The sequence below is a fragment of the Ostrinia nubilalis genome, chromosome 5 (genome assembly GCF_963855985.1).
Source record: "Ostrinia nubilalis chromosome 5, ilOstNubi1.1, whole genome shotgun sequence".
NCBI classification, from domain to species: domain Eukaryota; kingdom Metazoa; phylum Arthropoda; class Insecta; order Lepidoptera; family Crambidae; genus Ostrinia; species Ostrinia nubilalis.
Window position 1 is genome coordinate 11,008,047 of NC_087092.1, and position 27,996 is coordinate 11,036,042.

Here is a 27,996-nt window from a genome sequence, read left to right on the forward strand (position 1 = left end):
AGATTCCTGATGTACTAGGTGACAAAAATGAAGAAAATTTACAAACTGGGGTATTAAAACCAAAAAACAGTTATGTAAATAAATGTGAAATAAATTTTAATGAACACATTGATGCTGAAAGATTTCTGTCAAGATTCCTGATGTACTAGGTGACAAAAATGAAGAAAATTTTGGTTTACTCTGGTTTACTCTGGAAAACACAATAAAATCTCACAATTATAATAAGAAGATATTCGACCAGCGTAGAGAAGACTATAAATTGGAAGAGGGAGATAGAGTCTACGTAGAGAACGGAAATCGATTGAATAGGAAGAAGATGGATGAATTGAGAATTGGTCCATACAAAATTTTGAAGAAGATATCAAATACAATCTATGAAGTAGATACCGGCCACCAGAAATCGGAATCAAATTTCTATCACATTACAAAACTATACCCAATGCATAATGAATGAACAATTACTTAAAATAATTGTTCTCTCCTAGGGGGGGAGATGTAAAGAAAACCTATTTTGTAGGTTGTCTTTGGTTTATTTTTCTTTAAGAGTAAAATGTCATGTCACACGAGCATGTCATGTGTCATGGAGATGTATTTTATAAATTACCGATAAAATGTTAATATTGTTTTAAATCGGTTAATGAAACGGAATAAGAGCTTTGAATGTTAATTCTGTTATTTATTTTCAGGTGAGCTAACATTTTATTTCATAGAAAATAGAATTCTGTTTTGAAAACTGTAAAGTTAGGTTTTGAGCAATAAATCTGTTATTTATTTTCAGAAACGCATAAATGCTTTTATTTCGAACAATATCATTATATGTATAAATTCATAACGCTTTTTCATGTTTGATTCTACAAGAATTAAAAAAAAAAACAGTTTAATGCTGAGTAAATTCCGATGGATAATTTAAATTAAATGTTAGTGCGATACCAGTACGCTTAGCTAATTATAGTGCCACGAATACATTGAAACTGTCTGTCAAACCGATTATTTTCAGGCCAAACATTAACTAGTGGACATTAAACGCAATTTATATGCAAATGCCAGCTAACAGCCCTAACCGCTGGTGGCAGTAGGTGCTGTAGGCAGCCACCAGTGTACACTGTAGTACACTATAGGCAGCCAATATAGGTGCATGTTCAAACACGGGATATGTTGACAGAGACTAGCGGCCGCTTGTCAATACAATCGGCCATAAAATGGCACGCTCCCTGGTGCACTGTGTGCATATCATGTTTGGCTAATGTTGTGTTCGGGCACCTGGGGGCGTAGTGTGAGTTTACATCAAACGTATTCGATATCGAGTGCGTCAAAAAATCTATGAAGATTTTAGTTCTTGAAAGTATCCACTAGAGGCTGTACAATCCGTCATACATTTAGGCTGAGTTGCACCACCTAACTTTAACGGTAACTATGCCGCGTCTTTCCATTCTATACATAGCCAGAACGCAAGGGTGTGAAACTAATCGAGTATAGTTTGGATATGACTTTTTTTACTAAGCTCCTCCAAACTATACACGACCAGTACGCATACGCTGCGTACTGCTCGCGTATACTTTGTAGTGACTTAGGTCAATTATCTTCCTCCAAAATATACATCGCCAGTACGCATACGGACTAATCATGTATGTATTGTAATAAGTGCGTGATTACAATTTATACGCGAGTAGTTGCATGCTAGTCATTTTGACTTATTGACCTCTCTTTCTATTACATACTAGCTTTCCGCCCGCGGCTTCGCTCGCGTGGAATTTTGTCTGTTACAGAAAAACAATATCGCGCGCGTATTTGCTCACCGTTTAGACCTACCCTGGACTACGACAAACATTTTAAAACCAAAATCAGCTCAATCGGCCCAGCCGTTCTCGAGTTTTAATCAGACTAACGAACATCAATTCATTTTTATTTATATAGATAGATTAATTCATATCTGCGTGTCTACTTTAAACATTGAATCATCTTACGACACGTGTCATTGTTTTGATAAAGGATTTTTTGGTGTTTCTTATTCTGCCATAGAAAAGATATTTGTTTAGAAACAAGATATTTCACCAATTGTAGGTATGGAAATATGTCAAAATGATTTTGTTCTTGAGATAGAAGTTAATAAATAAAATAAATAAATAATAAATAAATATCCTTAGACATTTTACACTGCGCTTCTAGTCCCAAACTAAGCAAAGCTTGTACTATGGGTACTAGACAACGGATATAAACATAATTAAACACTTTTTTATGTAAATACATACTTATTATACATAGAAAACACCCAGTCCAATACAAACAAATATGTTCATGCACACAAATGTTTGTACTGTGCGGGAATCGAACCCGCTACCACCTCGAACCACTACACCAAACGGCCGACAATACAAACCTAGCATTTAAAGTCTCGCATAATATTGTATTTAATGCGCGTTGAACTTTCTTCTCTCACTCTCTCTCATATTAATTAAATTGTTATTTAATTTGAAATCTACCTAATCAATTTAATTTCAAAAACCACTTACAATAGTTTTAAAAATCTAGATTTATTATAGATTCAGTAAAATAATAATATTTTATGTAATAATATCAAATAAATGTAATTTTAAATATAGTTCCATATTTTACTGAATTTTACTAAATCAATATTAACTAAACACACTCTAGTCAAGTGTAAGTGGTGTAGTAGAAACTAATCGAGTATAGTTTGGAGATGACTTTTTTTACTAAGCTCCTCCAAACTATACACGATCAGTACGCAAAATTCGTGTATAGTTTGGAGTCACAGATTTACAAACGGGCACTCCGAAATATACACGAGCAGTTTCCTATGGGTGCGTTCTGGCCATGTATAGAACGGAAAGACGCAACTATGCCGGTGCTTTTTGTAAGGAGTTTGACAGATTTTTGACGTTTGTCAAAGTCAAAGTAATGTCATTTTTTTACACAGTCTATATCGAATACGATTGATGTAAACTCACACTAAGCCCCTGTACTGCGGTGTACAGTCGATCCATTTTTGTTGCAAATAGAGTGTTAAGCTTGATGTGCTGACAATGCATTATGAGATGACATGAAAACTTTCTTAGTTTCTTTTTCGTGCTTGTTTCGTCCAACGACTCAAGTTCATATAGTCCAGATCAAGTTTTACACTAAGTATGTATATGCCTCACGCCTTCAGATTGTGAATGCCTTAAATCTACTTGGCTAGCTAGACGATAAAACCAAAAAATAAAATCTTAGGTATAATAGAAAAGGAGATCTTGAATATAATTTTATTTTTATTAAAGGGACTTCTTTAAATCTTAAATACGCCTCACTGAAGCGTTAAGCGTATGTGATCTGTCATGGAGCAAGCTTACCCAGACGACGCCTATTCATTCGTATCTTCAAGGCCTCACTAAATAATACCAAAAGATGATCCTTTCACCCTTGAATTTATCTATGGTAGGTACTTATGATAAATAGAGGTGTAACCTCTTATTTTAAACGTTTATCTATGTACTAATAAACGTTTTATTTATGTAAAAATAATAATATGTTTCCGCTTTAGAAATTTTCGTGTTGTGACATACAAGAGCTATAAGTTAGATTGATGAGTTCAATTAATAGGCGTCCAAAAAGTTCTAAAATAGTCTGAAGTTACTTTGTCTTGTTTTGTTTTGACGCGTACATTAATTTACGAGTTCATTAGATACGACCGTTGAATTTCAGAGACATTAAAATGTCGTAGCTTGTTAAGAGTATGATGTTCAAGATGGGTCACGATCCTAAATACTGATGGAATGAAGTTAGATCTAATGAGTCAAACAATCAAGATAATTTAAAATACCTATGACATAATTAAAAGTGCCTATTGATGTCCGTCGGGGCAGAGCAATTCTTTAGTAGATTAGCGACCACGGACCAAAAAAAGTAGTGTATGTAGGTAGGTAGGCCTTTCCATACGGTAGACCGATGCAGCGATGATCTGGTAAAGGTAGACGGAAACATCTGCATGCAGGTAGCGCAAGACGGCAGGACTAAGTACCTATATGGCTGTAATGAATGAGCGAAAGAAGAGTTAATGTAAACTTTTTATCTTTGCTGTGTTCGCTTTTTTATCTTCGTTTTAAGCTGTGTCCCAAGCGCTAAGCATTTAATAAATTGTTATTATCACTATCGACTACGCAAACCATTCATATCTGGAGTGCTGGCTAGGTCGTTATCTGCCCGATTACTGTGACTGCAATTAATTTACAATGTCCGTCTAAATATCAATGTTTATTTACGTTCGTCAGTGGCTCTTCTCGGAATTCCGCAAGTTCCGTGCATTCGGCATAATTTATAAACGTCGGTCAAGATTGCCAAGTCCACTTTAACATATCGCGATAACGCCAGACGGGCGGTTACAGCGCGTTTCACTCAACCTTCTTACATTTGACATTTAGCAGTAGGTGTAGCTAGCCACTTGTTTTAATTTACCTCCACCATACATAGGTAATTAGATTCGCATAATTATAAATAATCTAATCCAACTTCAACTTCAAGCAGGCTATCTACTCGTATCTATCAAAGTGATTTTGGTTTATTTGGAGTTTTTGGAGCACCCGCATGTGAGAGACTCTGTGACAAACTCAAATCCGGCGTAGCGAAGACGGCGGAAAAAGCTAGTTCATAAATGTTTAAAGTCTGTCGATCAATAAATACCTAAATCGAGGGATTTTTCTTATGCAAAAATACTGTTATATTTTCCGCTAGTGTAATAGCATTAATATTAATAATAATCCACTCGTTTTAGGCAAGATATCCCCAGGGGGAAAGCTCTTCGCAAATGATGCTCTGACTTTCAGAACTCCGAAACCTTTTCTGATCTTATTAAGTTCGCGGAACTAAATAAGACTAGATGATTAAAACCTTTTTGTTTTCAAAAGTTACTTTATTGTCTATTTGGTTTGCCGAGCAATTCGAGACGGTTTCCAGTCCAATTTTAAACTTTTGCACAAAACTCTTATTTGAAGCCTACAACAAAAGTGTCTACTTCTCAAAAGTTCGCAGTCGTTTAGCCTGAACTTTGACTAAAGTTGTGACTTACAAGCAATTCAGCGACTTCGGGCTTTGTTATTTTTCTAGAACATTGTGTCTAGTTGTTAAATATAACCAGCTTTTAAACTTTTTTCATGAATGTACTTATATGAAACCGGCTGATGTTTTCTTTTGGTATTACAGTAAAACCCTACCTTTCAGTAAAAGCCCAAAAACGAGACTGTGTTCGGATTTCTAGAAAAGGTAACACAATTTGAATTCTGCAAATTCGTCGATTTTTATAACGCTAAAAAAATAAAACTCTTTCAAATATGTAAATCCAAACCTGACTACGTTGAATAGGCTGATATTGCCTACCCGCCAATATGTTAAGGTTATGTTAACAAAACGAGTAACCTAAAGCCTGTGAATACAGCATTAGTGTGATTATTTTGCGTTTGTTTTACGATAAGTGAGCAAAGGCGTTCTATCAAACGCTACGTCAGCTGCCTCCTTCCGGGCGGGCGGTGACCCGTGATTTGTATTCTGTCTGTAACCTACTCCGTAACGCGATTTACGTATTTTCGACTCTGTCTATCGCACTTGCACGTGACTGGAACTAGTATAGAGCGACAGGGATATAAAAGAGCCGAAAATGCGAACTCTTGTTTGCGGAGTAGCCCCCAGGGCGGCCCCGATGGTGACAGGAATGGGAAGGGTTGACGGGGCAGACAAATAATGTAACTAGATGTTTGCTCGGTAAGTTGTAGTCATTAGATGTTAAGGCAAACTGACTATGCTATGTGTAAGTAGGTCTGGTTAGGGGTTCTGTATATGATCAAACACATTTTGTTGCTAATGGCCCAACATTTTTCACCTTTTTAAGTTCATTTTGCCATAATGTTTGAACATTTTAAAAGCTCTGCACAACAAACAATAGAAGCTCTCCTGGGAGCACGGAAAGCGTCTTAGCGTCAGACTTGACACCGGAGGCACGGTGTTATAAAGTTTTTAGATGCCTGAGATACTTCCGACATATAAAGACGCTGCTCTACGTATATGTTTTAGAAGTCACCTATTCATCCAGGATCTAGTTTAGGAGCTTCTTATTCTTGAAGTTACTATACATAAAATAATTTTCAGACCACCTTATGCGTAACAGTGACCGTTTTGTTGGAATTTCTTGATGGCAGTTGACTGACGATCATGAGTGTTGATCGTATAAAAGGAGCTTTCTTCGTTATCAGCCGTCGGTTCATCGTGCTACGGTATTTCTATTACTTCCTACATTGTATTACTTATGGTTGATAAAATAGAAACTAAACCGCACCTAATTATACCCAGTCATTAGTGACGTTGCAGCCAATAGGTTCGCAATTAAATAACAGCCGACAACGTTGCGGTGAAGATCCACGTTTCCAATGTGTCGGGAGCACAACAATAGCAAATTAACATATCGTAATTGTGTTAGGCGTCCTCGGATTAACTTCCCATCTGCCTACGCAACTCGCTCGGATTATAATTCAATTTCGCTGGCACTATTGCCTATATTACGGAGCAAGTTAAGTAAGACGTAGGTCTTATGTCTTTATTAGTGGTAAATCCAAGAGATAATCAGTAGGGGAGACCGAGGTGAGTTGGAACAGAGGAGAGTTGTGACATTGTAAATTTGCCTACTGTTACGAGCTCGCTGGTGGTTAATAAGTTCCAAGGTCGTTACATTCCCTCTAATATGGTCGAGTGAAGCGATGGCTGGTTCACTCGTCATGTCTGTGAACAGGCGCTGCTTTCGGGGACTGGTCAATCCAAGTTATTCAAATTTATGTATGCGAGTCATTTCTACTAGTATCTTAATATGTAAGTCTAGATATTAGCACGTCACTACCTTGTTTAATATACCACGCAATCTTGTATACCCATTCTTATAAGATACACCATACAAGAATGCATGGTAAATTCAGTGAACTGCTCCTGAATCGAATGTACCTACCTACTACTACTATTTCTATTTATTTATATTAACCGGCAGACAGTGGTGACTGAGTTTGTTGCGGCGCTTCTTCTCAGCACTTGCCAAATGTTGGTCTCGAAGCGCTGGTAGGGTAAAAAGATAATGAGACATGTAGAGGCTCCTTAAGAGCAAAATGACGATTTGTAAGAACTATTTATTAGTCCAAACAAATAAAGAAATTTTGACTTTGACCAAAAAATCGTTAAAGTCACAACTCTCTTCAGTTACAACTCACCTCAGTCTCCCCTAGCAAACTTGGAGGTTGACTATGATTGGATTGTAGTTTTGACAGATACAGCTTTTACGGTGACACAGATATAATTTATGGGCATATAGAACAGGAGTTTACGGCAAAGTTGGGAATAAAGTAAAAACGACTCTTTTTACAACAGTTTCATAGATTTTGTCACGACCACGAGTTTATCTTGTACGTTGTCACTTTGGTGTAAAATGCCTTGAATAGTAACTTTATTTTGCGGATACAACGGCTATAAACAATACCAATACACAAAGACATATATTACACTAAAATAAGCTTATTTCACACTCTCCAGTAAAATTTAAAATAATGTAGAAAAACATTGCGGTAAGCCTGTATTTCTTTGCGGAAAGACAAATAATCACGATGAACAAAATAAACTCTATTTATTATGCTTTGATTATGTAATTGAATGTTCTCAATCGACTTCACAGAGATCCCTTATTCATTTACATAAATTGATTGAAAACTACTCGTATTCAAAACTTTTGTTTGTTTAATTAGACACAAAACCACATCATTCAAAATATTTGAAGTAAATTCTAGACTCAAATAATTTAACTTTTACGCAAGTATTTTGCTATTATCGAATGGTAAATAGAAAATACAAACATTGTTTGGTCTGAAGAGTCTACAAGGTTTCATTATTAAATAAGATCAATAAAAACGTCACACCTACTTGAATAACAAGGTATTTGTGTCTAAGGAGCGTATTGAGTATTCAATAATGGTATTTGGGTCAGTGTGAATCCAATAAAATGCAATGATGCTTACCCTTCATGGACAGAATGTAGCTAATATCGTAAAAGTCTTGCTAAATGGAAGTCTTTGATATCGCACTTGTGAGTCATGATAAAGAATGTTGTATTGTATTATATTACACAAGAAGAATGTAAAATAAATATTATTTCTGCAAAATGTAATTTATGACCACAAAGTTTCCTGGTTAAGCAGATTTTATTCTAGAAAGATGAAAATGCTACATTTCTTTTTAGCGAAAAGCAAAGCCACAAGATAAATATCTTGCATATAATTTAAGTTGTCGACGAGTGTCATCCGGTAATGAAAAAAGATGGCTCCCGCGCCAGCGGAGCTTTATTACTCCAACTTAACCTAAATTGCATAATTTTTCGTTTAAATTCTGACAGTTACACCAATTTATTTCTAGCCAATATAAATGAAAGGCTCGTTTTCGTTAACCTTTGTATAACAACGAAATAAGCTGTCTGCCCTTTGTGTGTTGTCTGTGCCTACTGTTGTATGATATTGACATTGCCAGGGTGAAAATTAGTTGTTAAACAAAAGTAACATTTTAATTACTTTGGCAATGAATCCCACACTTTGACATGGGAATTTTTGTTGATAGTCCTGATAAGGTAACCATGCAGGGAAGCGTATTTTGACATAACATAAAAAACATGTTTCAAACAACCCACAACCCACAAGTAGGTCCATAAAAAAGTTTTTGATTTACTGTCACTTTCTTTGATACCTTGTACGAAACATGACTTTTCAACGCGCCATCCATTTCAGCGTACGGCTGTAAAAAAGCTGTAAAGCCGAGCTAATTTGTCACCGATAAAGCTATTGTACTACCGATAATAAACCTCGCTACGCTACTACAAAGGAGATCATAAAACGCAATATTAATTACGCACGGCAGGAGCGCAACAAATGTACAAGAAGTAGGGTTATTTTTGGGTTAAAGGCGCCCAGAAAGCTGAAGAGAGGTATTTTCTGTCTATTATGGTGTAAATTTGTAAAGAATAATACCAATTAGATTTTTTCATCTTGATCATTGAGGGATTCTCCTGTAAAATAATAAATCTAAAAATAACATGGTTATATTTAAAATTCAATTCGAGCCGTGATTGGCCTAATTTCTATATTTTATTTCTTCTAGAATACGGGCCTTTGTGTAAGTAATTTACTTTGACTATTCCTCAACCCAATTGCAAAAGAAGCCGCTTAAATTTTATTATAACATTTCGTACTTTTTAATTATTTGTTTGCTTTTAATTATCATAACAAACAAATAAGGTCTCCCACGCTCATTAACGGATAAACAGGCTCTCGCTCGGCTATTGTCTGTATCTAGGTCTTGCTCCGTGTGACGTCATTAACCCACCTTCCAGCCACGGGTAATTGGAAAATTTCTACTTTAAGGGGTTTACAAGTTGTTGGGTTCTTCAATGGCGTTTTATTGCTTCTATTTCGTAGTCCGGAAATAACTCCAGTCGGCAAATTTGACTTTACGTAAATACTGTGCTAAATTGAATCCTTGATTTGATAAATATTGAACGTTCGTCGGAAAAAACTGTTTGCCCAATCATATCAAGATTTGTGTGGAAATAGATTAATGTCAAAACAGACATGATGTACGAAATTTCAACTCAATAATCGGTGTGCAAAAAACCCACAATTTAAAGCTCTTGGGTGCGGTAATGTGGCTCCATAAACTGGTTTTAACAATAGAAATGTCAGCTCTAGGATTAACTTACTTTACTTAACTTTTATGAAAAAAGAGCTAATTTAGATTTGTAATACAATTTCCGTTCCAGTTTTTGTCTAGGTCATTAAATGTTACTGATAAGTTTATATCCGTTTTTGGTGAAATTTTCTTTCAGTTTTTTTTTGTGCCGACGCTTGTTACAATGTCTAAGCGTGAGTCGTGGTCGTTGCTCTGACTTTTACTCTGGTTTGTAGCTGTAACAGGTGCTGACTTTGATAAAAACATAGTTAGATAAAGCCTTGATATTAAACATTGTTTCTAACACGCACAGCCTTTTTCGTGTTGCCTTCATTACTTTGACATCGTCCTATCAAAGAATTCAAAATGTGTTAGTTTCAGTAAAAAACGGACTCATTTTTTACTTGTTACGTTATTAGGATAGATCATGATTCAAACACCCACTTATTAAATCGAAGATAGAAATATCATCCAAAGTACAACGTGTTTTGTATTACGGTAATTTACAAAGTATTGAAACAGCTTTCAACATCGAATAGTGGTATACCGATAGAATTCCAATTTGGTATACCGATAGAATTTGATATTTTGACGGTAATATGAAACTGCGGTCATTCGTTCTAACGGACACTGTGTAGGACCTTGCCGATTTAATAGGTATTTTCAGTGGTTAAGTACCTTTTAAAAACTGATAGTTTTTCAGTGGTTACCTATTGTATTGGTAAATAATATTTACCAATATTGTATAATTCTTTTTTAATTCCATCTATTTTAGTTTAATTAATCGTTCTAACGAAAGAAACATTGAGTCGAGGACGTAAGCACTGACAAAAACCAGAATTGAACCGTAAATAAACCATAGTATCTGGTAAAATGCACTAATAGTAGGTACCTTATTTTCTATCGTGGAATAGATACTTTTGTTTATTTTTTCAGTTGGGCGGTCGAGTCAATGGTTAAAATGTTTAAAAGAAAAGATTTATGTTCCAAATAACTGAGCACTTCGAGATCTGTGTTTTCTTACGGTTAACTTGATTTATATTGCATTTTCAGTTTCTTTGCGTTGCCTTTCGTAATGGTGTTTTCATAAATCTTTTGCACATTTCCTGAAATATTCGTATGTTATGTTTCCAGCACTAATGTGAAGAATGTTGTTGCTGATAGCTGATGATAGCGTAAACAAAACTTTTCCATGCTTTTCCATGCCATTGTAAATGAAATTTAGAGTAACTAACGAGAAACCAATCATCACAATTTGTGTCCTCGAATTAAATTATTCCAGTACATTAACGATATGCAAATTGGTCTTCAAATGAAACAAAATCCATTAGCAAATACAATTGTTCCCATAAAGCGAACGCTGAAATTGAAAATTATTTCACTTGTATGTGCAAAATGCAACGTTCAATGCAGCTTAGTATTACGTATTTATGTCCATCCGTATATCGCCTCTACAGCTGGGGATATCAGTTGGCAGAAATTGGTAGTAAGGATGATAAGGCTATTTTCGATAGATTCTGCTTAATTCACGCTGTGCCAATATCATAAAATTTTTATGACCGAGTTTTCCACGTCGAAATACACCTGAAAGATTGTAGAGAAAAAGCAATTTTAAACCACATTTATTCTTTTGAAAAAAAAAAAAAAAACTAAAGCATAGATGTGTGAACAACTGAAAACTAGTTTCACATTTATATTGCTTTACAAATATGTATCGTGAATCGTACTGAATACTCATAGAATAGAGAAAGAGAGAAATGTCAGTTACAAGAAAAAAATACGTAGTGGAAGGCGGTTTAATCTAGATGCTAAAGTAACTACAAACGTGCTTAGAAAAGATGGAAGATCTTGTATAACCGGTTACGCAATTTAAATAATGTCGATAAAAAGATATATTCGCAAAAAATAGGCATCCCTAGACATCCAGTCGCTGCCAGCCGGCGGAACGACCCGCCTGGAAGGAATCGAGCCGCAGCGAACGTGCAACTACTTATCAATTGCAAGCTGTTCTCCTATTGCCTCCATATTTTATATTTAGCGAAGTTATTTACGTTTCCTTTGGCTGTTTTATTGAGGCCCGCTGTGTTCTAGCAGTCTAGTTAGTAAATGTTTATACGGAGGCGTTTAGGTACTGCGATCGCCTACCTAAACGCCTCCGTATCAATGTCAGACTTTAGGGATTGAGCGGGATCTCCCAATCCATCTTAATTAAAGGAAAAACAGGTTGCCAACCGCGTGCGAATGGAGAAGATCTACAAATCATGACTGATTAAATATCCCTTGAGCTTTTGGATTAGGGCAAATCGTACTAGTTCGCCGGGCTAGTATTATACATATTATCTGTGGCCGGGGGATAGCTTTAATTCGAACTATGTATGTATTTAGGTCTGGCTCACTATTTAATTGCTGTTGATTGACATGAAAAATAAAAAAAAATGATTAAAATAAGTTTTCTTCATAGTCTTATGTATGCTAGTATTTTTCTACAATAGATACTTTTTTGCAGTTCCGAAAATTTTGTTATGCGGCCTGTATCGTTCCAAAAAAAAAAAGTATTATCATAAAATGGGCTTAATAGCAACTTTTTCTTAACCAAAGGTGTTGTGATAATCTTCCATGTGGCCAGTATTTTTCAGCCGAAATATTAAAAATAAAACCTTTTTTCCAGTTCCGTGGTAGAAGCAACAGACGTGCAACTGAACATGCGCGTGGGCATCCATACGGGGCGCGTGCTCTGCGGCGTGTTAGGGCTCCGCAAGTGGCAGTACGACGTGTGGTCCAATGACGTCACGCTCGCAAACAACATGGAGGCGGGTGGGGAACCAGGGTATGCAACCTTGAATCAATTTTTATTCTTTATCTTTTGCCTACATTGTCAGTTTCAAGGCATAGATGATACTTGGATTAAATCCGTGATTGTAAATTAGTTTTATAGCTGTAAGACTAATTCAAATAAACTGAATAATATGTACCTAGTTTTGTTTTTAAAATGTGCCTATATCGATGGGGACATGTCATTGGAATAATTTATTCAAAGAAATTGGATGGCTCATTGAACAGAAAATTAAATAGAAAAAAGTACTTGTTAACCTTTATAACATGACATGGTCTAATGATGAAAAATTGTATAATTACAATCAGGTGGAAATTCCCTTGGCAGAAAAACTTTCCTTAACCTTTTATAACGTTTGGATTTCAGTCGAGTGCACATAACGCAAGCGACCCTGGAGTGTCTCGGAGGAGCATACGAGGTGGAGCCAGGCCACGGCTCCAACCGCAACGCGTACCTGCGCGACCACTCAGTGCAGACCTACTTCATCATCCCCCCGCCCCGCCGCAGAAAAGTTAGTCGCAACACCACGCCCCTCTGTAGCAGTCGTGTGATACCTTGTAAACCCCCCCTCTACTCCGAAGTAGTATTAATCTGACAATATCTAACGTATCAAGCTTAATGCACAAAGTAGATATTCTCAGCAGCTTTCTCTTTCCAAAATAAAGATGACGCAGACCATAAAACGAAGATAGCCATTGAAGTGGTTAAGCCACTTTAGCTGACCCAATTTGCCTGGAAAACGTTTCAGTTGCAGTAATGGGAATTTTATTCACTGTAATTACTTTAAATATCTAAGTTACGTTCCAGATTTAAATCAGGAATATAGCTGTTGAGAAAGCAGTAAGCTCGACCACGACCCACGTCGATGAAGATTTTATTTGACAGGCACTCGAGTTGACGAGGCTACCGTGCCCGTAGGCGTCTAATGTATTTTGTTAATTTTATCATTTCTAGATGTGCCTATCATCAGGCGTCGGGCTCGGCTCAGGATCTCGGCGCAAGCTCTCTTTCAAAAACGTGTCGAACGTTGTCGTTCAGCTGCTCCACTCCATCAAGTTCAACGTCGACGTACCCTTTTCCAACATGGCCGCCTCGCCACAGGAACTCAAGGCTAACGCCGCGAGGAAGGTACGACCACATTCTAACTCAACAGATGTGTTATCGAATATTTTTCACTTGGGAATGCTTATTGTATGAAGGTTGCTCGATATACGACAACCTATAATAATAATTATATTCGCGATAATTCGTCAACAAATATCAAAATAAAAGATTGTAGCTTTAAGACAATTTAAAGAGCACTTGACGTTTCGCATAGCATACTTGTGTGACATGGCTAAACAGTACAAAGCACATGTCTCGGCTTTTCTTACTCTTCTGAACATTCCGCTCGAGTGATTTTATTTCTCAGTCTGGTTGTCCACTTCCGTCTCGAAAAGGTAAGCTTTCTTTATTTTATTTCGTGAGATCCATTACTTGTGCTGTCCCGTGTTTTAACGTTTTCCATGTCAGTGTTCGTCGATACGTGTCGGTGTAGACTGGAAATACATTGTTATTTTGGCGAGTGTCAATGTTTGAAATGACTGCGTTCGAATTTTCGATGTGCATTTGTTTAAACAAGTGCAGCGTTCTAAATATTTTGAATTTGGAAACATTAACACTGGCCGCGTATAGGTGAGCGTCGCCATCTCGGGGCGAGATGGTGACTGGATGTGGTGTGGCAGGTGCTGGACCTGCGGCGCGCGCTGCACGCGGAGCCGGGCTCGGCGGAGGCGCTGCGGCTGGCGTCGCTGCGCGCGGAAGACGTGAGCGCCGCGCTGGACGCGCCCACCCCCCCCGCGCACCCCGCCTCCGCCCCGCACCACCACACCTTCGACGCCGTCATGCAGCATCACGCCCTCCGCACGCAACCCACGGTCGACACGGCCCGCACGCGCTGTTTATCTGTGCCACGTCACGGACTCCATGACACCTCATCGGTTCAATTGGGCTTCAGTTCATACCATTGGGATTGCCGGATCATAGGCACAGGTTCCATCGCTGCTGCTTATAGGCGATTCATTACCATCATCACTGAAACCGGCTTAGTAAATGAATACCAAACAATTATTTGAAAAATCCAAAAGATCGTGACACTGCACAGATAAAACAGTATTTACGTGCGCGATAGTTTATAAGAGCTTACACACAGTTTTTATATTAATTAGCGTGTTTTATTAATCTGTGTGCGAGTTCTAATTGCACTTTAGGGCTGATATAGAATATGGTTCGCAACTAGGTCTAGTTTTAGGCGCCGAACGAAACCATATTGCTACTTCGCCCGTGTTATGATTTTGGCTTCAGAAAACTTATGAATGATCATACGCAACGACTGCGATGCCGAGCATTAAGAAATATATAACCTCGCTTAATGGTTTCCTAGTAGTTAGTTGGTTTTTGAGTGGTGGTTTTTGAACTAAATCTATTCTGCTTTCTCTTGAAATGTGAGGAGTGCACGGAGCTTCGTGTTTGACTCGCAATAGCAAATCGATTTGTTTCACACTTGAGATTCTGTTTACAAACTTGTTTACGTAATGTCTTAAGATATCACAATAGATCACTGTCCTGTTTAAACACGATTAGTTCGAAGTTTATGTGTCAGCACAAAATTCTTCTCAGTGTTCCCTTGATTCTTTCATTTTAGTTGCTGGTATTCCAAGCTTTCACTCACTGTTACACAATTGATTTTGACTAAATAATGGATATTCTTTTGGTAAATAGCCATAATATGGCTCGATTAAAATCTCTTTTGGAACTTTATATCAAGGGATGAATAGAAGATTTTGATAAAATAGTTAAATAAATAGTATTTTATTCCTCATCTTCCCGGAACATTGTGTGGAAGATTCAATACACCAGCAACTAATATGAGACGTCTGCTCATTGTTTTTCAGATATTCCGACCTTGGACATTATTTCCACAACAAATACCCGCTGAAACCGTAAGCGCAGACCAAATGTTGTTCATGTGTATTATTGTTTTCCACTCTATCACCGGGCAATACACTTCGTTTCCCCAACTGTCGTAGGTACGCAATTTACCTCTTGGACACACCTAATCGCGAGTGCAGAATCGCAGACGTTAGCCCAATTCACTTAGTATAATAATCAGGTGAAACTATGTTTACTTATAAAGCGGGAGCACTCAAAACCATTCACCGTCACTTTCTGTTATTGGAATTATTTTAATTTCAAAATTGTTACACTGTTACTATGATTGTTTGATTTTGTTTGAGAATAAAGCCGAACGCACCGAAATGTGTTTCACTCGCTGTCCCAACTAGCTACCTCGTGCACAGCATGGCATGACTCCTCCGCTGACTAACTTGCATGGACCCGCCTCTGATTAACTTCTAATATAGTTTCACTGCCGTATGTGAACATTCTGATGGTCTACGGAAGGCAGGAGGAGTAGGTAAAATAAAACTTACTTTTTATTACCTTGTTACACTTCCTGGATCCGAAGACTTTCAATATCATATCACTTACGGCAGTCAAGCTAATATTAACATAATGCTGTCAATTTCGTTTTGTGATTGATCATTTCGTCTTTTGTTATTTAATATAAAAAACTACAATAAAAAACAAATGATCAATCACAAAACTCTAGTTTTAAGACTTGTTTTAGATATTGTCTCAGAACATTACTAAAATACCTTTGCTGTAACTTTGTTGAACATAAATAATAATAGCCCAGTAATAAGTAACGATAGACCCTCATAAACTTCAGTATCTGTACAATAAATATCTTTGTTTCAATGTATGTTCTATTATACTACTTCTACTAATGTAATGCTGCTTCGGAGACCGGAACTTTTTGATTCTAAGGTCAGTTCGAAATTTCTGTTTGGAGCATGGCGTCAGCATGCGGTGGACCTAATGTGACCCCGCCCTCACCTCAGTTGGTACCCCTTCTTTTTCGTTGTTTCCACAATCGTTATACGTTACCCTGTAATTATCCTTCTGTGTCCGTTGAATATTGGTGTTCCCTTTGATGTGAGGATCCAAGTCAGTCGTTTTGAACTGCGTTGTGTATTTCCACAGAATAAAGTAACGGAGAAGTTCAAGCGGCCTCTGAAAAAGCGTCACTCGTCTGTGTACCACCAGCCCACCAACCGCGTCAACAAGTACCTGGCGCAGGCCATCGACGCGCGCTCCGTGCACCGCGAGAAGGCCACCCACGTGCATCTGCTGACGCTCTGCTTCAAGGACAGTGCCAAGGAGGCGCAGGTAACTGACCAGCCACTGCAACAGCCAGTGTTTATATTTTTACTGTGACTTGGAAGATACCACCAAGTTGTGGTGACCATACCGGCGATTAAGCCAGTTTTCCCAGAGAAAACCTGACTCGTAGCTGGAAAGTTTTTTCGTCGGCGTGTCGATCCAAATTATAAACACAGAGGTTACGACGCTAATTTGATACCACAAGTTAAAAGCGCAGTTATGGTGACCATACCGTCGATGTAGCCAGTTTTCCCAGACAAAAAACCTGACCACTCGTAGCTTGAAAGTTTTTTCGTCGTCGTGTCGAGTCAAATTACAAACACAGAGGTCACGACGCTAACTTGATATCACAAGTTAAAAGCGCAGTTGTGGTGACCATGCCGGCGATGAAGCCAGTTTTCCCAGAAAAAAAAAAACTGACCACTCGTAGCTTGAAAGTTTTTTCGTCGGCGTGTCGATCCAAATTATAAACACAGAGGTTACGACGCTAATTTGATACCACAAGTTAAAAGCGCAGTTATGGTGACCATACCGTCGATGTAGCCAGTTTGGCCAAAAAAAAAACTGTCCACTCGTAGCTTGAAAGTTTTTTCGTCGTCGTGTCGAGTCAAATTACAAACACAGAGGTCACGACGCTAACTTGATGCCACAAGTTAAAAGCGCAGTTGTGGTGACCATACCGGCGATAAAGCCAGTTTGCCCAGAAAAAACCTGACCACTCGTAGCTTGAAAGTTTTCTGTCATCGTGTCGAGTCAAATTACAAACACAGAGGTTACTCCGCTAACTCTTCTGACGTAGTCCTTTGCCTTATTTTTCAGTATCGAGCATCAACTGATGGCGGCTGGGCGGGTTCTCTAGGCGCGGCCCTAGGCGCGTTAGTCGCGGCGGGGGCGCTGCAAGCGGCTATCCTCCCTCGCACCACCATCGTCCTGCTACTCTTCGTGACAGCCTTCGCGTGGTCAGCAGCGGTACTGGCGTTGACGCTAGCTGCGAAACTGCGCCTCGTGCCGTGTGACGTGTCCAGACCGTTTGCTCTGCGGAACGCTATCACGACGTTTACTATAGTGCTGGGGTATGCCGTTGGGCAGGCGAATGTGGTAAGTAAATCAATGATATACTCTCTGTTTATTAATGAATGTAACAAGCCGTCGTAATTTGGAAATTTGCTCACTAAAAGAACGGCTACAAATGGCTGAAAATGACAAGAATTATTAATTTTACCTAGTTGTTCTACTTGAAGTAGACAATCACTTTTAGTCAAATATTCAAGTTTTATTATTACATATATTCTACCAACTTAAAATATCACGACAAATTAACCAACTTGGATGGTTAACCGCCTAGAAAAATATCAACAGCAAAGCTTTTATGATAATTAAATTAAATATATGTCAATTTTGTCTGCTTTAGCTAGGTATTAATTATGAAACATCCATCTCCATTCTTCCAGGTAACATGCGAAGAGGTAGCAGTATGTAAAAACTTGACTGCAAACGTGACGACTATGGCCGAAATCCGTCAGTTGAGCGGTGACGTAGCTGCTGCCTTATGGAGTAGCAATGACCATCGGGCCTGCCCTATACCGCTATATATTACCCTTGGCTGCTGCCTAACTATGCTGACTGTAGCAGTCTTCTTGAGGCTGCCTATCTTGGTTAAAGGAGTGCTGTTAGCATTGATCACAGCGACCTATATGACCGTGATCATGGCGTACCATAAGGACTTGTTCGACTGCTACGACATGATAACTGAGTGAGTATGTCGCCGTTTTAGTTTTTTTTGTGAGCATGTTTTTTAAGGATTCCTGAGGTACATTTCGCTAATAACGTGGAACGATATTTTCGATTGCTATATTTAGTATACTACAAAGTACGCAAAAATACCTTCTTTTTCATAACTTATGTTGATGAATATTATGAATTGAACTCAGAAAAATTAAGTCACGAGAATCAAGCTCTTATAGTTGGATTACGTGAGAAATATTTTTGTTCAGTTGTTAGTTTTATTTGTGTAGTCGCCAGCACATTAAATATTTTTATAGTAGTATATTACATACATACTCTAGCTTAGCTTGATATGTGTAGTACATAGAAGTCTTTGGTCTCTATAGGTCTCTCTATCCCGTACCTCAGCGCCTATGGGAGAGGTGACATGGACATATTATGACGTGAAATAGCATACAAATCTGAAGCACATTTGAAATTTCACTGACATTTGACGTCCCAAAACCTCAAGTGCTGCTCTCATACCTCAAGCACTGCCTGAGATAGGCTCTATCTAGACCTATAGCTTACCTTGATGTGTGTACAGTCGCGGAATGAAAAGGTTCGTCACCTTAGTGTCGGTTTTCGCTTGCAGTAGGTACTGTAAGAGTCAAACCTGCCAACATAACCGTGCAAGAAACAGTGCTGCTAACATTTAAATAAATATGACGTTTGCTAACGAATAAGGTTTTGCTTGTTTATTTTTCTATCCCATCAGTGCAATGTTACAAAATGTAGTTTTTTTTATTTAATAGATAATGGCAGGTTGAACCAACAAGAAGGTTTTAGTTTATCAATCATAATACTCTTCTTGACAAGTTAAATCGTCAAACAACTTTGATCTGAATAATTTTGAACTTTACTGACGAACAGTTAAAGATTATTTTCTCTAACTCGAGATTATTCTGTAACATAGTTTCAAAAGGTAACATGTGCTCGTGATTCGTTGAAGGAATCAATTTGAAAACTGACGAACCTTTTCATTCCGTGACTGTACATAGAAGTCTTTGTTTAAATTATTTATTTATTTATTAAATTAACCGTTATCTCCGCAGCCCTGGCGGACCCGTAGGCTCTGCTTACAGCGCGTCAGCGTGGGCGCTAGCATTGGCATTGGCCGTGCTATTGCACGCGCGGCAGACGGAATGGACGGCGCGTTTAGACTTCTTATGGCAAGCGCAGGCGCGTGATGAGAAGAGAGACATGGATGCCTTACAGGTATGATTGAAAAGTTTGATGTCTTAAACATAATGTTTAACCCTCTACGAACGAAAATCGACGGGTGATAAGTGATATGTCTGTCTATGGCATCGTAGCTCCTAAACGAATAGACCTTAGATTTTAACAAAAAGGGAAGATACAGCATGTGATTACGTTGCTATGGAAACACTTAGAGACCCTTATGCCTTCCCCTTTTTGTTTTAATCTAAAGAATGGACGTTTGGTTAGGTTTGATCGTTTAAAATAGCAAGCCACGATTGACCAATTTCTTTGGTTAATTTATCTAAGAACAGAAAAATCATAGTATCTCGTTTGCAAAGTCTTACTATTATGTTTTCAGGCGTCCAACAGACGAATACTGTTCAACCTTCTGCCAGCTCATGTGGCTACACACTTCTTGGACAACCAATTCAGGACAAACATGGTAACTTACTGGGCCTGGTCATTTCTCTTTTTATTTTAAACACATTATGAATTACCAAAATTATTCGGCTTAGGGTGATTTTATAAACCTACAAATATCTTTATTAGCTTGTTGTTTAAAGAATCGACCTCTAGCCGAGATCGCTTATAAATGTGCGAAGCTTCTATTTTTTCGCTATGCTCTGTCAAGTTTAACATCTGCATGAGATCACACTAACACGACCATACTCATTCATTACTAACGCTGCTTCATTTGCAAAAAAAAAAAACGTAAAATTCGTCACGCATCGCATTCGTCACTCGCCTCAGCCGTCACATTCCGCTTATTGTCCGCATTTTGCACAAAAAAGGGGTTAAGTGACAGATAAATTGAAATTTCAATACATGTAACTTTCTTTAGACTTAAAAAAACTTTTCTATCTTGCCAAAATATGTATTACATTTTAAATCCAATTTCTACAAAAATACACCGTAAATTGAATTCCAACTGAATCACTCAGTCAATAAAAAATGAAACTCATAAGTTGGTCTCTGGGTGAAGCATCAAAACGATGCGTATCTACATCTACAATAATCTACATGCAGTGTTAAATAAATAAACAAAAGATCATCAATAGAATATAACAAGAACTTGGCCATAGATCACAGAAAACAAAAGCCGTTCAAAATTTTAAAATTATAATTTTTAACGCAAAATTAAATGTAACTGGCCATTATCTAAATAAAACAAAAAGTGGTCTTAGATCACATTTAAAACAGAAGTTTAAAAATTTAAAATTAGAATTTGGAATGCATTCGTTAACGCACTGTCACCGCCCCACCCCACGCTCGCATTGCTGACGTCAGAGGCGCGGTTGGCAGGACCTGTACCACCAGTCGTACCAGCGGGTGGGCGTGGTCTTCGCGTCAATCACCAACTACCACGAGTTCTATATGGAGCTGGACGGGAATAACCAGGGCATGGAGTGCCTCAGGCTGCTCAATGAGATCATCGCTGACTTTGATGAGGTAAGGATTTACTTTTGGTTTGTTTATCACCAAACTTATCTATTTTAAATCAGCCAAAAATCTACTCAGCTACAAACACACCAATTCTCTAGCCTTAAAGGTGAATATGCCATAGTAACATAAATATTTCAATACACTTTTTATCAAGCATGCTAAAAATAAACGTCTATAATTAACCCCAGCGGGAATCAAAACTGCTATACTTTAAGATGTAGCAAGATACGTTAAGAATTAATCTGATCTGTGGATTAATTCCAAAAAGTTTTTAGTACACATCACGTCAAAATAAACCCTGTGGCTGGTTTTCTTATGTAGTTATAATAGATGAAACCAGCATAATAATATTTGATCGCAGATCTACAGTTACTGTTGATTATATTAATAAAAAAAACATATATTACAGCTTCTAGGCGAGGACCGTTTCAGCGCGATCGACAAGATCAAGACGGTTGGGTCGACCTACATGGCCGCGGTAGGCCTTATTCCTGACAAGAAGATGACTGACGAGCCCAGCTCTCGTAAACACATGGCCACACTCGTGGAGTTTGTGTTCGCTATGCGGGACAAACTGAAGGATATCAACGATAACTCCTATAACAACTTTATGCTGAGAGTTGGTGAGTGTTTTTTTGATTACTAATAGACGACAATGTAGGATTAAGAAGACTTCCAATCAATAAACATCACACTATAAAATGTATGTTTTTAACAGGAATAAACGTCGGCCCAGTCGTCGCTGGAGTAATAGGTGCGCGTAAACCGCAGTACGACATATGGGGCAACACAGTCAACGTGGCTTCCCGAATGGACTCTACCGGCCTTCCCAACCACACACAAGTGACGGAAGAAGTCTACCAGGCTCTGAAAGACATGCCCTACCAGTTCGTATGTAGAGGTAAAGTCAAAGTTAAAGGGAAGGGCGAGATGACCACATACTTTTTGACTGACCGAGCGCCCTCCAACGGCAGTGGATCAAACCCTAACAATGGGTCAACTCCGAACCCACCGTCAGCGTACGGAGGAGTAGCGACGCCTCTGGCGATGCTACAGAACTCCGCTCGAAGAGCAGCTGCCCAACCTTCACGGTTGCCGCCCGTCAGAGAAACGTCTGTCGCCGGCGAAAACGAACCGTTACTGCCGTCCAACGGCCACCAAAGTAACGGGAACAACCACAAAGGCAGCAAGGGGAGAAGAAACAAGGACTGTGATGAGACACCACCACCGCCGCCTCCGCATGGCATATCCGCGAATCCAAGATGGCCGCCGCCTCGAGCGCTAGTCCCGCCGTGGCCGCGGCCTCAGGAGCCTCGCCCTCCCGCTGCACACAAAAGAAGACCTCCTACAAGATTACCCAGGCCTCGATCTAGCGAGAGTTTACCTCTAGCACGTAGCCCACGCGTACACTCCTCCGCTGACGAATTAAGTTCCCTCACTCGATCTCCTAGTTTAAGTTCATCCGACGAGAGCTACTCCCGAACGACTGACGCGTCTCCGTCGCCTCCGCGGCCGACGCAGTGGCTACCCCCGGCGCGGCCGCAGCGGCCCAACCCTGCGTACGACTACCCTCCTGTTCGCGCGTCCAAACCCACGCCTAACCACATTAACGAAATATACGCCAAGCACAAGCTAAACAAGAAACCTTCTCTCGAAGATAAATTCATGGATGGAAGCCTAAACTTTCAGAAGGAGGAGGAAAAGTTGCAGAGGAGTATAATAAACATGCTGGCGTCCGCGAAACGAGATGGGTGTTGTCAAACTGATAAGAAGGACGTCTCGGGTCGGTTGGGGAACAGAACGAACTCATTCTCTAGTTCTAGCAGCAGACCGAACAATTTGAAGCATTTGAACCACGACGGCAGAGAAGTGTTCACGAAACGAAGCCCTACTGACGTGGCCTGCGTGCCGCCCTTCGAGAGAGAGATCCAAAGGCTGCTTGATGATAAAAATTTAATCAAGAGTAATCCACAGAAAGTGGAGCGGAAGGAATTGAAACTTGAACTTAGGTAAGTTATTAAAATTGTTATGTTTCTGATATTAGAAATTTAAAGACTTATCTTTTGTAACGGGTTTAACAGCAAGGAATTTGACTTTTGTATGTGACTGTGAGTAGGCCCAGACGAGCTCTGGTGTTCCACGTAGCAGTACCTATGCTTTAACCAGTTCAACACCATGGAAGCTGTCGTGGCCTAAATAACCTCTCACTGTTTCAGGGCGTATCTTAGCAACTAAACAATAAGACTTAACTCACTATTTCAGGGGCCAAAACCCAGCCTTAGAGCCGCTCCGCAACTGCAACAACAACAACAGCAGCCCACTCCACGCGGTCGGCCTGGCGGCCATTACGCAGCTGGCGCGCGCAGACGCAGCGAGCCCGGGCCGCGGGTCGCAGCACGCCGCGTCGCCGCTGCGGCCCTCGGCTGAGTTCCCTGGGGTGCTGCCTACAGATGTCGTCGTGGAACTGCCTTCGCCTACGCACTCGCGGGAGAACAACATTAGGTAAGTTGACAACGATCAAATAAGTAACGTACCTTTTGTTACCCTACGGGCCGCGCAGCCCAACTCCCGAAATTGCAACAACAACAACAGCAGTCCACTTCACGCGGTCGGCCTGGCGGCCATTACGCAGCTAGCGCGCGCAGACGCAGCGAGCCCGGGCCGCGGGTCGCAGCACGCCGCGTCGCCGCTGCGGCCCTCAGCTGAGTTCCCGGGGGTGCTGCCTACAGATGTCGTCGTGGAACTGCCTTCGCCTACGCACTCGCGGGAGAACAACATTAGGTAAGTTGACAACGATCAAATAGGTAACGTACCTTTTGTTACCCCACGGGCCGCGCAGCCCAACTCCCGAAAAAGCAACAACAACAACAGCAGTCCACTCCACGCGGTCGGACTGGCGGCCATTACGCAACTCGCCCGCGCAGGGAGAACAACATTAGGTAAGTTGATATCATCATCACCATCGTCATCATCATCTCAGCTATGGCTGACGAACGTCCACTGCTGAACATAGCCCTCCCCCAATGCTTTCCATGTTGCCCGGTTGGTAGCGGCCTGCGTCCAGCGCCTTCCTGGTACCTTTACGATGTCTTTGGTCCACCTTCATCATCATCATCATCATCATTACAGCCACATGACGTCCACTGCTGAACATAGGCCTCCCCCAATGACTTCCACATCGCACTGTTGGTAGCGGCCTGCATCCAGCGCCTTCCTGCTACCTTTACGATGTCGTCGATCCACCTTGACGCTGTGTTTTCCGGTACGCGGGCTCCATTCCAGAACCTTGCTGCCCCATCGACCATCAGTTCTGCGTACTATGTGCACTGCCCATTGCCACTTCAGCTTGCTAATGCGTCGGGCAATGTCAGCGACTTTAGTTCGTTTACGGATCTCCTGATTTCTGATTCAATCTCGTAAAGGAGGTAAGTTGATAACGTACCTTATATGGATGACCAAAATCAAAACTCCCACTCTAACTCAGTTTCATAGCAACTAAACGAAATAAATACCTATTTGATTGAAAACTAATTAGTTGAATTGATTGTCTTAGAACTGTTGGTTTATTTTGCCATGGCGTCTACTCCATAAGATGGGGTTCGTCAATGGAAATAGCTTGTTCAATTATTTCTTCAATTTATTTTGCAGTCCACCATGCGAGCGGAAAGCAGATGCAGCTACGTCTAAAGACAAACACGAAAAAGCAATCCAGGAGAGACTACAAACCCGGGTAAGTTTACTTCGTATCTTATACGTATTAGGTACCGTGAGAATATGGAGACACATTTAATCTACTTTATTATATTTCGACAGGTAACCACTTCTAATCATAGAGAATTGGGTCTCTACGGGGAAAGTCAATCCGAATGGAGTTCGTCGTGTTCCGAGGGCGAGGGCGACGGGGAGGGCGGTCAGCCCGAGAGCACGGGCTACACCACCGACGACCCCGCGCTGGAAAATGTGTCCATGCTCAACGAGGCCGGGCTCACCGACGCGGAAGCCGCTCTGAGTGACGTCAACTCCTGCTACTTCGACAGAGACGATGACGTGTCCTCCCGCGCCTCCTCCCGCCTCCTCGACTCCGAGGCCCTCGTCTCCCTCGAGTCCCTCAGCGCCATCTACGACTCCGACGAGCCCGCGCACAGGTACCTCGCGAACATTCGCACCGTCAGCGAATCCATCACCAGGAACTTCGGACAGCCCGCGCACGTCACCGACGGCGAGAGCGACGTCTAGTGATACTCTGTGATACTCTTGGAACGGAGGAACTTACCCGCGCACCCGACTCGTTTCCGAACTATTCGTATTCTCGTGTATTGCCTTTCGATTATTTTACGAATATTGTGATAGAAGTAATCTCAAGCGATGAGCGTTACAGATCTAATTCGAATGTAAGTTTTGTATGTTGGACGAAATACTTGGCTCTCTAATTGAAGTACGAATACTCAAAGTAAATCGCGCACGATGATTTGTATGACACGAAAACAAATAGACGATTCTAAATTCGAGACGAGCGACACCTTGATATTCGAAGCGTTCGTCATCATCGCCGATCAACATTGCTGATGTGCCTGTATAATTAATGATTTACTATGTAAATGGTGTCAATATGTACCTATACCTATGTAGTTAAAGTGTATGATATTCATGTACAGCCGACGATGCCATGTGATGGCTCATGCATCATCTAGGGGTATGCGATGATCTCTACAATTATAAGGTGCTCTGAATTAGAATTATTTGTGGTTTGTCTTGTGATAATGGTATAAGGAATTAGCATTCGAGCGACCAATCTCCGTAGAATTCTGTGTTTAGAGTAAGGGCCGGTCCCTGTTCAAGTTGTTCAACTATTTAGATACCCGGAAATGTATTCGAGCAACATCTGGGGCTAAGGCCCACGTGGTTCGGTGTAAGTGACTCTTGCATTTCAATTTAACTTAGTATAAAATATGTTGTTACCATAGACTGGACTATATTGTAACTTAGAAACTGTATTAACTATAGTATGCGTATTCTTATTACAACATGAAATCATTCTTTCACCGCCTTCCCCACATATCAGAATATTTTAACCAGCAAATGCACCTTGGACATACCTACATACTTGCGAGCTCCTCTGTTCATCAGTTACCAACACACTTTGAGGGCTGACGCACACTTGTCTGTCAGTGAATGCTTCATACATTTTTATGTAATTCAGACGGGACTACTCACCTGTAATTTCATAGAACGTATGAACACGTTGCAATGGTCAAATGTGCGGAAGCTCTTATTTAACTTTTTTCTTTCAAGCTTGAATTCTAGTCACTGTTCTTATAACATGTCAATTGAAATTTTTTCTTGGAATTTATAGATAGATATACGGTCCAAGTAGAGGTGCCATTTAATTAATAATTTTATGTGTCGTTTAAATTAGTTTACTGTGAATGAATATGAATTTAAACAGGTGAGAATTAGGACTTTGATAAAGAAAATCAGTAACTTAATACCTAGTAGTTTAGTTTATCGTAACTATAGTACAACCATCACGAGAAACCACTACTGAATATTTGTTGTAAAATATTCTTGGTATTTGTGTTATAGAGTAAGAGCTAGTGAACGCCAGATCTACGTCATTTTATAAAAGCTGAAAGTTTGTCAGCGTATGCTCCCAATATAGGATATAATGTTGGTGAATTATGAAGTTTGGGTTACTGAAGTTTGAGTTGGAACTGTCAAAACTGTCTGGCTGTTGGGGAAAATACTGGATGGATGTAAATGGTAAATGGATTCATCGGATTCCGAAGACGATTGTTACGGGAACATAGCACAGAAATTGCAGCGAATGAAAAATAATTACAAGGAGGATACCATAGAAACAACCAACTTGTTGAACGAATCGACGACGGAGCTCGACGAAATCGTGAAGAATGCTGAGTTACTTGCTAAAAAGAGAGCCGAAGCCAGTTTGCAGGAAAAGAAGAATGAAGAGGCAAGCAAAGAAGAAGAACAAGATACGGATTTATTCGATACTCTAATAGCAACCTCGTCGAAAAGAATGACGCTATCTGTCGCGAAAAGGGCTAGTTCTGACACCAATCCGAGTGAAGGTACCGCTCCTAAAAGGGTAAACAGAAGAAAAAGAGGTGGGAAAGCGTCCCAAAGCGACACCAACACTGACACAACCCAGGATACCGTTCAAAATGTAGCTGAAACATCAAATATACAAAATACCACACAGTCTGTTCAAATTCTACCTCAAACTCAACAAAATACTCCTAGAACTAGAGGTAGAGGTCGTGGTAAGAGTAGAGGTAGAAACTCGAGAGGTATATACACGTACCTAGCTTTTGGGGAATTGCTACATACAGCGTTGGAAACACAGATGAGTACCCAGACCAGTCAGATTGCCAACAAATATTTACTTCAAAGCCGAAATCCGACGACGCAGTGCTAGTTGAAGACTCAGAAGTACTGGACGAAAACGAAGAGCTATCCGTTAAAGTTTACTGGCAGAGTTCCGAGTTCTTTAAGTTCATGATCAGACGCTTCCAAAAATTAATACAAATCTTTGATTATTTCTCACAAAAAGAAATCGTCAGTCACGATAAGTTGTTGTTTACGTTCAACCATCGGATACTCAAGCCCGATGACACTCCAGACGCAATTAACTATAGTATCGTAAATTTTATTGATGGGGGTATTGTTAATCAGAGTGTATCAAAGTTAGTCAAAGACGATAACAATAAGAAAGACCAGAGGTGGAATTGTGTAAAGCAATC

General features: G+C 39.9%; 1 protein-coding gene across 1 annotated transcript in view; it reads left to right on the forward strand.

Annotated features, from left to right (window-relative positions):
* Window positions 1-27,968, forward strand: part of LOC135072139 (Ca(2+)/calmodulin-responsive adenylate cyclase-like) — a 101,167-nt gene extending 73,199 nt beyond the window's left edge. Inside the window, exons 6-20 of the mRNA XM_063966091.1 lie at window positions 12,398-12,556; window positions 12,929-13,073; window positions 13,517-13,690; window positions 16,646-16,831; window positions 17,645-17,923; window positions 18,277-18,578; window positions 19,645-19,807; window positions 20,151-20,234; window positions 21,095-21,241; window positions 21,645-21,858; window positions 21,954-23,244; window positions 23,498-23,737; window positions 23,828-24,016; window positions 24,884-24,965; window positions 25,049-27,968. Coding sequence (XP_063822161.1) covers window positions 12,398-12,556; window positions 12,929-13,073; window positions 13,517-13,690; window positions 16,646-16,831; window positions 17,645-17,923; window positions 18,277-18,578; window positions 19,645-19,807; window positions 20,151-20,234; window positions 21,095-21,241; window positions 21,645-21,858; window positions 21,954-23,244; window positions 23,498-23,737; window positions 23,828-24,016; window positions 24,884-24,965; window positions 25,049-25,471 — 4,078 coding nt within the window. The 3' untranslated portion in view covers window positions 25,472-27,968. The remainder of the gene's footprint in view (window positions 1-12,397; window positions 12,557-12,928; window positions 13,074-13,516; window positions 13,691-16,645; window positions 16,832-17,644; window positions 17,924-18,276; window positions 18,579-19,644; window positions 19,808-20,150; window positions 20,235-21,094; window positions 21,242-21,644; window positions 21,859-21,953; window positions 23,245-23,497; window positions 23,738-23,827; window positions 24,017-24,883; window positions 24,966-25,048) is intronic.
* Window positions 27,969-27,996: the final 28 nt, after the last annotated feature.